The sequence below is a fragment of the Paramisgurnus dabryanus genome, chromosome 24 (assembly GCF_030506205.2).
Source record: "Paramisgurnus dabryanus chromosome 24, PD_genome_1.1, whole genome shotgun sequence".
In the NCBI taxonomy this organism is placed as follows: domain Eukaryota; kingdom Metazoa; phylum Chordata; class Actinopteri; order Cypriniformes; family Cobitidae; genus Paramisgurnus; species Paramisgurnus dabryanus.
Window position 1 is genome coordinate 5,617,168 of NC_133360.1, and position 12,959 is coordinate 5,630,126.

The 12,959-nt window shown below is 35.6% G+C and overlaps 1 protein-coding gene and 1 long non-coding RNA gene across 2 annotated transcripts; both read left to right on the top strand.

Annotated features, from left to right (window-relative positions):
* Nucleotides 1-1,111: 1,111 nt before the first annotated feature.
* LOC135722989 (uncharacterized) lies at nucleotides 1,112-2,372 on the top strand. The gene is made up of 3 exons (XM_065244385.2): nucleotides 1,112-1,433; nucleotides 1,755-2,063; nucleotides 2,138-2,372. The coding sequence occupies exons 1-3, from the start codon at nucleotides 1,136-1,138 to the stop codon at nucleotides 2,278-2,280; spliced, it is 750 nt and encodes a 249-aa protein (XP_065100457.1). The 5' UTR covers nucleotides 1,112-1,135; the 3' UTR covers nucleotides 2,281-2,372.
* A 2,475-nt stretch (nucleotides 2,373-4,847) lies between these two features.
* LOC135723016 (uncharacterized) lies at nucleotides 4,848-7,104 on the top strand. The gene is made up of 5 exons (XR_010522739.2): nucleotides 4,848-5,043; nucleotides 5,318-5,388; nucleotides 5,500-5,600; nucleotides 6,001-6,154; nucleotides 6,441-7,104. It is a non-coding gene; the product is annotated as an uncharacterized lncRNA (long non-coding RNA).
* The last annotated feature ends 5,855 nt before the right edge of the window (nucleotides 7,105-12,959 follow it).

Here is a 12,959-nt window from a genome sequence, read left to right on the forward strand (position 1 = left end):
ACTTGATCCACACAATCCTCCATTCTTGGGATTGGAAAAACGTCAGGTTTGGTGATTTGATTAATTTTTCAATAATTCGTACAAAACCTGAACGTTCTGTCCGGTTTACTAACCAATACGCATTGCGAAGCCCAGCTCGAATAGGACGGTTTTGCGATGTTATTTTGTAGCATATATTGAATCTCTGACTTCAATTTTTTACGCTTTTTAACCGGAACACGATAAAAGCGTTGACGTATAGGTGAAACATCACCCACATCTACGTTGTGCTCTATTAAATGAGTTTGTGATGGAACATCTCCAAACAGTGACGGAAACTCAGCTTTCAATTGTGACAGCTCAACTCTTTGTAACGGTGATAAATGGGTCAGCAAGCCATCCAAATTTTTTAAAGTCTCTGAATTTTTTTAAACGTGGTTGCATTACAACATCATCCAAAATTCGAACCCCCTCCATCTCTCCCAGAACAGACTGACCTAGCCCAGTTATAGAACTTACCACCGGTGATGGCTTAACATCAACTTGGTTACAGTCACAGGAAAAAAGGTTGACTCTCTTGTCTATCTCTCGCTCGCTCGACTGCTCTCTCTCTCTCTCTCGCTCTCTCTTTCTGGCTCACTCTCTCGCTCTCTCTGCAAGTGTTACTGTGTTACTATGGTTACCAATGTTTATAGTAGCGGATTAATTTCTAAGTGTAATCAAACTGATTGGAACTACCTGTGCATTAAACGGTTTTAATGCACACCTTCCAGCCAATCAGAATCGAGTATTTAAACAGACCATGGTATAAGGAGGGTTATAAAATGAAAAAAGGCAAAAAAAAAATTTTATTCATTGTGAAGGTGTTTGAAGAATATAAATATAAAGAAGAGGATAAATAATCAACATGACCTAAAAACATAAAACATTTTGTGATGTTATTACCTGAAAATTGGTTGCACAATTTAATGAAAATTTAACTCAATTTCCATCGGTTTGTTATTTGATTTGGGAGTTGTGTGCCGGTTAAAGTACATTTAGTCTTTTTTAATATAATTTCTTTTGTGTTCTGCTTTTCAGACAGTCTTCAATCTTTGTCTCTGTTTGTGTTTCAGGTGTGTTTAGTGATGAAGTGAAGTCAGTGTCAGTGTCAGTGATGGAGGGAGATTCTGTTACTCTACACACTAATGTTACTGAAATAAATATTGTTGATCAGTTAGAATGGACATTTATACCTCAAGAGACTCTCATAGCTTTAATTGATAAAGAAATCAGTGGGACCCCAATTTATGGTAACATTGTTCTTGATGGAAGATTCAGAGATCGAGTGAAGGTGGATTATCAAACTGGAGATCTCATCATCACAAACATCACAGCTCAACACACTGGACTCTATCAAATGACATTTATCAGCAAGTTGAAGATATCAAACAGATTCACAATTACTGTCTATGGTGTGTAAAAATTGACTGTGTAGTGTCTTTAGTCAAAAGCCCCTGACATTTATTTTAAATAAATCCCTTCAGGATGATGTATCCAGATTTTTTTTCACCTAAAATATCAGAAGTTGAAGATGACATAATACATTCATTGATGCAGATGTGTTATGACCCACTGACAGACATCACAATAAACTTTCATTTAATACATTAAACCTCTGATAAAAACAGCTCTTTAACTTACTGTTAATGTTATTCAGAGATCTGATTCAGACTCAAACTTCACTTCAGATTTAAGCTTTTAATCCTTTCACATTTTTATTCATGTTTTTACAGGTCCTTTGCCCATTCCTGACATTAGCAAGGTCTCTTCACAATGTTCCTCATCATCAGAAAGATCATCAGACTCAAAATGTGTGTTGTTGTGTTCAGTGTTAAGTATGACAGATGTGATTCTCAGTCTGTCCTGGTACAAAGGAAACAGTTTATTGTCCAGCATCAATGTGTCTGATCTCAACATCAGACTCTCTCTACCTCTGGAGGTTGAATATCAGGATAACAACACATACAGATGTGTGGTGAACAATCCTCTCATAAATCAAACTCAACATCTCATCATCACTGATGTCTGTGAACCGTGTTCAGGTGAGTCACAGGTGATGTTTGTGTTTATTCATTCACTTCATCTCTGTTTCATTTTCATCTTATTTTATCTTTAGATTTTGTCAATTCTTGTGCTTTGACTGAAGCTGTTATCCGATTGGTCGTCTCTGCTCTGGTGGGCGTGGCTGCTGTTGCTGCATCTGTTGTTTTGATTTATGACATCAGATCCAGAAGAGATGAACAGAAGAGAAGATCATAAACATCAGCAAACACAAAACTTCATCTAGAGATCCACAGATTATTTTGGGTTCCTTGCTGTTGTGATATTTTTACTGTATCGTTTTGTGGGTGAGAGGCAGTCAGCGAAGGGAGGATCTTTAAAGGAAAACACCACCGTTTTTCAATATTTTACTATGTTCTTACCTCAACTTAGATGAATTAATACATCCCTATCTTTTTTCAATGCACTCCCTAAATCTTTGTACAGCGTGTCATGAATGTGTTAGCATTTAGCCTAGCCCCATTCATTCCTTAGGACCCAAACAGGGATGAATTTAGAAGCCACCAAACACTTCCATGTTTTCTCTATTTAAAGACTGTTACATGAGTAGTTACACGAGTAAGTATGGTGGCTCAAAATAAAACATGCCGTTTTTTAAGCGGATAAAAAATGAAAACTATATTGTATGGCAGAGGAGCACTTAGTTTGCAGCACTTCGACCTCTGGCGCATTAACATCATCACCATACAATATAGTTCTCATTTTTTATCAGCTAAAAAAATCAGCACGCTTTATTTTGTGCAAAAATACTTACTCGTGTTACTACTTGGTCTTTAAATAGTGGAAACATGGAAGTGTTTGGTGGCTTTTAAATTCACCCCTGTTTGGATCCTAAGGAATGAATGGGGCTAGGCTAAATGCTAACATATTTACAACGCGCTGTACAAAGATTAAGTGCACGCATTGAAAAAACATAGGTGTGTATTAATTTATCTAAGTTGAGGTAAGAAAATAGTAACATTTTGAAAAACAGTGGTGTTTTCCTTTAAGCTTTGTCCATAATCCAGCAACATCTTAATGCTTTTCTACAGATATTTTTTTCTATTTTTCTTAACCATTTTTGTTTTGCTCTCCATGAGCACACATTTCTTCAAAACATCACAGTAAAATGTGTTCATGTGAAGTATGCGTGTAAGAGATGCTGAAGACTTTCATTTCCTTCAGATGTTTCTCTACTGGAAAAAGGAAAAATTTCCCCGACTGTTGTTTTATTTATTGTGAAGGTGTTTGAAGAATATAAATATAAAGAAGAGGATAATAATAAACATGACCTTAAAACATAAAACATTTTGTGATGCTACACCTGAAAACTCTCTGCACAATTTAATGAAAATTAAAGTCTATTTCCAATGATTTGTTATTTGATTTCTGAGTTTAAAGGTCTATGTCTCATAGCAAATGTTTGACAATTTACAATCCAGAAGTGAAAAATTCAGATTGTAGGAGTAAAGGAACTTGTGGGAAACCGAGACCTCAACACACAACACATGCAAACAAAGGTTTACCATCACTTTACATTATTACAACACACATCAGCTTTTAAGAGTTTATCATTTCATAACCGATACAAATACACTCAAATGTTCTTTTTATATTCTTTACTAATTTAGCATTTTTAATAAATCTGATGCGTGATGTGTTTAATGTTTATTAGCTGTATCATTTCCTGTTCCTTCCACTTTCTAAAATACATTTGAGATCTGAATTTAAGTAAACCAGACATTAACACATAAAGCAGAAGTTAATAATAGCTCCAGAAGAGCACTCGTCAGGGTATTTGTCATTTAATTACGAAGTGTTCATCAGTTTTTAAGAGTTTATTATTTCAGATTTCTGGACTGAAACCGCTGGAGAAAATGTTTTACAGATTTCTGTTCTGTTTGTTGATGTGGCGATTGGTGAGTAATAAATGTGTTTTAATGACTTTGTTTACTTTTATGTGTCTTAAAGCATTTGCATTTACTTTACAAAGCTAAGCTGTATTATTACTGTGAGATGTAGCGTTTTTAATCTTTATCTAGATTTTTCTTCATATAAACTTGTTAGATGTTTTGTATTTTGCTAAGCAGTCATCAGGCATGTGTGTAGCATAACCTTATGATCAGACCTTTATGTGCCACAAACAATTCAAAACTAATAGGACCTCCAGGACAAAGTGACCTAATGTTGAGTTTTGATCAGCCTTTGGACAGCACACATTTTTGTAAACACAGATGCAATGCAAATGCATCTGACTGCAGACAATTTTAGTCCTCAATGATACAGAGGCAGACATTTAAGGCTTTAGCAATGATTAGCAATATTTGAAAATGTTGGTGATATTTAACCGGTAGCCAGTGTAAAGATGCCAAAATTGGGTTTATGTGATCATACTTCTTAGATCGAGTAAGCACTCTTGCAGCCACGTTTTAAACCAGCTGAAGCTTGTTTACCTGTCGTGCGTGACAGCCCCCAAGTAGTCTATTTAGATTGTTTCAATGCAGAGTTGAGCAGAGCAAGGCAGGTGATGAGGGAGCAGCAGAGGAGTTTGAACAGGACAGAGGAGAGGAGGAGGGTGGAGAGGAGAGACGAAAAGAGGATGTTGAACAGGAAAATGAAGTCATGGGACAGGAGAAAGGAGCAGGACAAGGCAGCAGTGTAGGAGGATTTAGGGATGATTTGCCAGAATGCTGGAGCACCACACTCTAAAAAAATAATCCGTAAAAAAACGGATAATGTCCTGGCAGAAAATTGAGACACCCCTCGCTGCAGACTGTAGCGCGGTGACATCACGTACTGACGTCAGGTATGTTCTACGTATCGTATGTCTTTAATGCGCATGTACAAAATATTTCACTTTAATCCGTAGGTGGCGGTAATGCGCCTAAAAGTTTAATGCCAACCTTAATACAGCGAATAAGTTGTTTTTCTCGTCTGCAATTCTGGATTAGCGTTTTCTCGAAAGGGATAAATTCGATTGCGGTAAATCGATTACATAAAATAAATATTTATGCTTTATGTTTGCTTTTAGTTGTTATTAAACATTATTTCGGTTCAAAAGTGTACATTCGAACTTTTTTGCTTATAAAACTAATTTTGTTTCTCCCCAGTAGTTTTTTACATTCACACATCATGTTGAGGAATTGAGTTTCCTATATTTATCAAAGACATTTTACGTTCATGTGATGGGTAAAACCTGTTTATGTGAGATATACAAAAAGCAAACCTTTAATTCATTGCATATGTGATTTTCTAGATGTATGTTTATGGATACTGGAAGGCGTAACTTACAGAAAACAGTCACCAAGTACAGTCCAGCTAAGCCAGGTTAGTTATTTTTTGCATAACTGTTTGTTTTAATTTATTATTTTTAGGACTTAAAAGAGAGACACATAATATGTAAGTGTTAATATTTTCTAACTAATACATGCCTTAAAGGAAACCGGACCAGAGAATGAATTGATGCCATCTGTTTGAACCACAGTGCTCAGGAGGAAGGCTTCCTTAATTGAGGACTGCTTCAGGATGTAGAAGGAACAGTAAGTAACAGCAAGCATACAGCTATATTTTTACCCTTTACCCATGCAGTGAAGTACAGTAGTATGTGTACTATTAAATATGACCTTAAATGTTAAATGATTTTAAAATATTCTTCTTTGAATATTAAAAGATTGTTAATGCTTGTTTTTCGGTTGTGAAGGATCCTCTTGAACCACAGGTAATGCTGATTACCTTGATTAAGTATTCTGTATGCATGATGTATACAAATGGTAATGTTGTTTCTTATTGAATTGGTTCACTTTTATTTCTTGACAGGGCATAATACTTAAAATGTTCACACCATTGTAAATATACTTGATTACTTGACCAAGGTATAAACTGTCAATCTATCTATTTCTCTTTTTATTGTCTAAACTGACTGTTGGCTATTTTTGACAGATGTCACCTGAGATCCTGTGGCAGATCATGATGGGAGTAGTCAAGGTTGATGGCGATGTGGCTGTCTTGAGGCTTGCACTCAAATGCTAGATGTTTAGGGACATTGTCAGTGAGCCCAAATTTAAAGAACAGGCTCACTTTTTGTGGCTTGACAGTAAGTTCTTTAAATCCTTAATGTGGAGTACTCTAAAAATTATTTAAGAAAACTCTTTGTCTGTCTACATCTTTATTCTCTGGTAGACTGTATTGCCTTTAAAACCTTTCAACTTTCAGCTAGAAAAGTACCCTGAACTTAAAATTGTACTAAGCATATCTTTGTCTAGCATGTGTAAAGTAATCTCATTTAAATGTTTTCCTTATATGACTCTGTTAACAGGATATGTTAATGCCGTTTGTTATAATAATTGAATATGGTTTGATCTGTATTTTGTCTAAATTAGGTCATGAGAACTGGATTGTGTTCTACAGACAACAGTTTTTGATGCCCTACTGTCTGACTCAATGCTTCCACTGTGGAGAAATCTTCAAAGACTGTCCACCTGGCAATGTTGGGGAAAAAATATTTACACAAGTTACATAATAATATACGAGCATATATTTGACATGACTTTAATTCTCCTATTCATTAAAACTTGTAAGTATACAAGTACTGTATAGGTTTTGTCTTTATTTCACTTGATAGTACTTGATGCTAGTATTGCATCCCTAAGTTGATGTTTCGAATTAAAGTGCAGTTCACCTCACAGATCTTTCATATTATGATGCATATTATGAGGCTCTTAGGTCAGATGATGATGGGGGTCACACATTGTTTGATTTCTTTCTTATTTTAATAATTAAAATAGTCAGTGATGCTTTTTGCAGTATGGGATGGTATATTATCCTCCATGAAAGTAAATTTATTTCAGAAGACATAATTCCTTCTATCTCATAGTAAAAAAAACTATGTTTTAGGAACTCTACATATCTTCTAGATGTCCATTTGACCCTCCCCCCCAATGTCTTGTTTGAACATAGTGGCTATTCACCAATAATCCAGAATGACATTCATCTATACTATTTACTGTATTTTTGCATGTCAATAAATAAAATTGTTTAAAAATAGTCTTTGTGTATTCTTAGCTCACATCAAATGAATTATTTTTGCAAGTTTTGGTTTGGGGAGGGGTAGAAATACAGCTTTATTTCTTGGGATTCCAGAGACACCACCAGGTTTAAATACATGTTTGCTTCTTAACTGTGTTTTTTTAATGATGCCTTTTTCTAATATTTTCCTAAAAATATATTTTAAAAAGCCTTATAGTCAAATCTTTCTGTACTTTGAATCACTCATGAATCTTATAGTTCAATGATTTCTGTTAGGTCCACCAAATAAATTGTTATACGAAATAATTTGCTTTTTTACGATAATGCACACTTTTTTTATACCCATATTGTATGAGGACCAAAACTTGCTCTATAATATGGAACAGCATATTTCAAAGTATTAAAATATCTTGACATTTTTGTTTCATTTAACCCTTGTGTGGTGTTCGGGTCTGTGGGACCCGTTTTTAATGTTTACTAAAAGAAAAATTATGCAATTAATTATTGTTTCAACCTCAGGTTCATTGGCCTTGGCTCATTTTCTATAAAGAACATAAAAATAAACAAATTTATCATTACTGTACACTGTTCACCCCCCTACGCATTTATATTACATATGTGGTGTTCGGGTCCACTGGACCCGGGGTTAATAAGAGTGTAAAAATTGAATGTGCTATGTAACTTCACTCTATTTTTCTTCTATCTGGGACTCCTGTGAGTGCATGAGTGTGTTTGTATATATGTCTGTACATATGTGATGGATGCATGTCAGAGTTTTGTCCTTCTGCACTTGCTATAATGCTGCAAGGATACAACATGTAATATATCAAGCATGAACACTCATCTGGCCCCACTGTCCCAAACACTTTACCTTCTGTCTAACAGGAACCATTCTACATTTTCCCATTATCTCCCTTACAAAAATTCATGCTTTTATTATAGTAAAAGTGTAGTAATCATGGCAAATTGGTGTATTGATTACCATTTGTAAAACCATGGGTTTACCACAAAACCTATGGTGTGTGCGCGCACGTGTGTGTGTGTATGAGTGCGTGAGAGAGAGAAAGTAAATAGAGAAGTAGAAATAGAGAAAGTAAAATTTTATATCCAAGCATTTTTATCATTTTAGGTTGTAGCCAATAGCAACACATTTTACTGCAGTGTGTGTGGACATAATATGGACAGGACGACACAGTATATGTCTATAAAATGCAAGAAATGCATATGCAACACAGCTACATGGTAAAAATTTGCTTCTTATGTGTTGTGTAGGCTGACATGAACAGGTTATGTGTTCAATGTGGATGATATGTTATGATACAGCATCTTTCCAGATGGGGCTTGTGCTGTGTAAACTAACACAAATGTGTACAATTTCAAACTAATTTCAAAGAATTAAACATCAAAGTGATGAAAAACGTATTTGAGATGAAAAAGTGATAAATACTTATTTAAGATAAACATGTTTTTCCCCAATATCTGGGAGAGAATAGAATTTTCTTCTCTTATTTCATATTATCACAAAAACGAATAGCACTTTAATCTATAAATAGTCCTCTACTAGTGGTAAATGACCAATATTAACCATAAATTCTGTCTATATTACTTGCAATAAGGCTAAATTATACATCTGTAAACAGTTATACATAAATTTGTATGACTGCATTGTTTTAGGATACGAATAATGCCGTGGGTCCACTAGACCCACAAACATTGTCTAAGTAACAAAAATATGAACACCACACGAGGGTTAAATATAACAGCATCCACACTGTCATAACTGTTGAGGGTGAAATACAATTTGAAAACTTACTGGCTGTATTGGAAAAATAAACAAAAATGGCATGTGCATAATAATTTAGGAACGCGGTGTATTATATCCTGTATATCGTTTCGTGTGTCGTATTTATAAAACGAAGCAACATGTGTTATCATGGAGATTTTGATGTGTAAAAAAAATAAAGATGCGGAGACTGAAAACATACTGTACGTAGTTGATTAAACTTTAAAGTACTTTACCATAAATGTCTAACTTTTTTTGAAGGCAACAAATATGCCCAAAAATATAAAACCCATAAAAGAACCATATGACAGAGGGAAGATTAAAATATATAAGGTGTCATTAATGTTCACTGTTCCGGTATACAAAATAGAGTTTGCTCTGTTCACACGCGTTTAAAAAAAGTAACTTCAAAATACAACCGATAATGCTGAGTTTGCTCTGTAATTCCCTATAATTGTTTTTATGCGTCTCAAAGGCGTGTCACACGACGTTAAAAGACATGAATATTAAAGACATACCATGCGTCACTCTGCGCATGCGCACCGAAGACATACGTGACGTCAGTACGTGACGTCACCGCGCTACAGTCTGCAGCGAGGACTACTTGAGAAAATTACCGGTACGTTTTCCGTTATTTCACAGACATTTCCGTTTATTCAAAAACAGAACATTCTGTAGATTTATAGAACACTTTCCGTAAATTTACAGAACATTGTCCGTAGGCTTTAGGGACACTTCAATCTGCCTATGAAACGCAACAATGGTGACAATCAACAACAAAGCTTTATGCCGCAATGCATGCTGGGTACTAGGATTGTAGAAAACTCTCTTAACATTTACTCTCACCATTGTTGAGATTTGTAGCTAAAATGTTGATGTCTCTGTGAAGCAAAATAAACAACTGATACATTACCTCAATGTTATTCAATACAGTGTCTTATTAGTTCAGCATAGTGTGTCACTCTTATACACTAGAGTTTTTTATTCTTATTTTATCACTTCATACTTAAATGCCAAGCAACATAACATAAAAACAACCAAGCTTATATGACATCATAGATACTTCCCCTTACTCAAACAACCAACAAGTTGTAATTGCTACAAGCAAAAACATTATTGCAATGTTAAAAGAGCAGAGTCAGATTTGGAAGGTCAAGGGACAAAAGCCTAACTAAAGGGAACACTAATCACCATAGTGGTGACTTCAAATGAATCTAAAATAAACACAAACTGTAGATTTAATGTGAATTTTGATTTTATAACTAAACAGAAAGGTCTATATGATTTAAAAAGAAAGCATTCAAGTGAACAGTACTAAACAGTAGCTAACTTGAAGCAAAAATAAATTTCCTCAAATGCAAACTTCAATCAAACATAGTAAGAGGTGAAGTATTGCTTTAGCCTACCAGAAATGCTTATTGCATTAATTTTTAAAAGTGTGCGAGGTCCGTGCACGTCCTCCGCTAGCAACACACAAATAGCTAATAGCCAAGCGCCTAAACGAGCATTATATTAATGACGTTGAGTTTATTGTTTTTATTAATTTAAATTCACAAAACTTATCAACAAAACATCGATTAAAATGAAGAGACAAATTATCTGAAATGAAATTCATTTTAAAGTAGCAAACAAAACTTACATTAAACTGGAAAATAATGTCTGACCCTTTACAATTCTCCCTTCATATTGGCCTTTGCAACGCCTATATGGCGTTTAAAATTACAGTCTATCTTTCGTAAGCTAACAAAATTTAAACAAAACATAAACACATTAAACCCAACAATACTCAAACATTCATATAAAACAGACATTATATATAAGGATACATGTTAAAACAATCCGATATAGCGTTTATAATAGCTGGTTGGTAGATGTTTACTATTTTTGGCAAAACCTCCGTTGCAAACCAACATTTACATGAATAAAATAATTTTTACTTTGAAAATGATGCGCTGTCACGTTAACATCAGCTGTTCGTTTACATAAGACTCCGTCTACGTTCATTTACACTCAGAGCAACGTCTGAGTTCTCAAACTAAAACAGGGTCTTCAGCGTTTGCGAACGAATCCGTTTATGAGGGTCGAAAACGGTGATGTAGTGTAGATGAAAGACGTAAACGTAGCAAAAGTAACGTGTTTTAAAGGATAAACGCATTAATGTAAACATAGCCTAAGTTTGGGTAAGCCATTTACTGCAAGCATGTGAAAAATTAGGTCGTTCAGATTTCGCCTGTTTTGTGAGGTAGGTAGCAAGGCAAATTAAAATAATACCGCCCCCTTTATCTATCCAACCACAGCACTGCCATTTAGTTCAGAGAGAAAGAGGGAGAAAAGAAGGACTTGACAGCACAATTGAGTTTCAATTACATCAAACCACCATCATTGTGATCAGTGTTTGCCCTTCATCCGGTCCAGTGGCGAAGCTACGGGTGGGCCTGGCCGGGCCTGGGCCCGCCCACTTTGAGTTGTGGCCCACCCAATCAGAAGGCCATTTTCCAGAGAAATGTATAAATAATTTAACAAAAATAAATACTAGTACTACGAATATACGTCTTATCACACTATAATTTCATATATGTAATACAATTATAAATATAATTAAAATATAAAATTTAAGTGCAAGTTAGTTTCGCAGTTTTCTTTTACCCTATTGGTGCACACGCTTGTCAACATGAAACGTTGAATATGATTCGTCAGTCATTGTTAGTTCCGCCTACGCGCGATTGAACTGAATTTGAAAACAGCGAGTCGCAAATATCAAGTTTAACAACCTTTCCACGATGACATCTGCTTATGCCTGTTTACTTTTGGAGACGGAGACTATTACATCACTCATGGAAATGTTGGATTACTGAGGACATCTTTTCAAACGTCAACAAAATGAAACGAGCACGTATTACGTTGATAATGACTTCATGCTGTGTTGAAAGACTGTCTGTTCATCACCACATATTGTATAAAAAACCTATAACCGTTACGCTCATCGATGATAAATGCTCGTCTGAGAAATGTATTTCTGCTTTTCTTTGCGCGAAGGGACATTATGATCATATTGGACTTTGTTATTATGAACCAGAAGCCCCGTCTCAGACTACAGGACATGTAATGGTGAGTTTAGACATTTTCTTAATGTTTATAGTGGTGTCATTATAATTTACAGTTTATAGTCAGGAGTATTACTCCAATCAACTATTTAGGGGGCTGTATGATTTAATGTTGTTGGAATATTTACACTTAAATGACAACACATGCAATTTTGTATTGCGCCATGTTGTTTGATGGCCATTGTCTCATTAAGTAACAATCTTTCGAACGAGTTCTTTAGTAAAATCACTACCTGTTGAATCTGTCGTAGCCTATGACGCTTTCACGTCATGCATTTTGCTGAGGAGGAATGACATATTGTTCGGATCTACGTTCACGCAACGTAAATAACGTAAAAACTAATTCCGTTACTAATTCAGTTTAGGTTGAGTTCTGTGTTTTCAAGTGGATTAATAATTTGGTGGGGCACTGCTCATAGACTGTATAAAAAAGGCACAGCCCCACCTGCCCATATACTGCAGACAAGCTGGTTGGTTATTTAAGTTGTTTAATAATTTCCCCTTGAAACATTGTGCTGCATGCATGGCATTAAGGTAACTTGGCTTAGGTAGCGTGCACCAAAGCTTTTAAACCTGGCTGAAAACGCCTGGAAGACGCCAAATGCCAGCTGTTTTTTCAGCCAAGCGCTTTGGTTGCTGTGATACTTCCCAGATAGCAATTACATTCGGCCCGGATCCGTTTTAAGCCCCTTGCCTCCGTTTCTATCTCAGAGACGTTTTCTGATTGTGAAACAGATCCGTGCCAGATAGAGGTTTCAGCTCAAACATCAGTTCAGTATTTATATCATTTTACAGATCTGGCCCAGATCACTTTTCGCACAGGTAACCGAAAGACGTTAGCTGTGTCTGACACTGATTTGGTCCAGATCTGCAATACGAATTTGAGCCGATACTGACGATCAGGCGGTGCTGGATCGGCGCTGGCACATATCCGCAACCAGAGGTGTAAAATCCATGTGCCAAGAGTAAATGTCCTTTCCAGTATT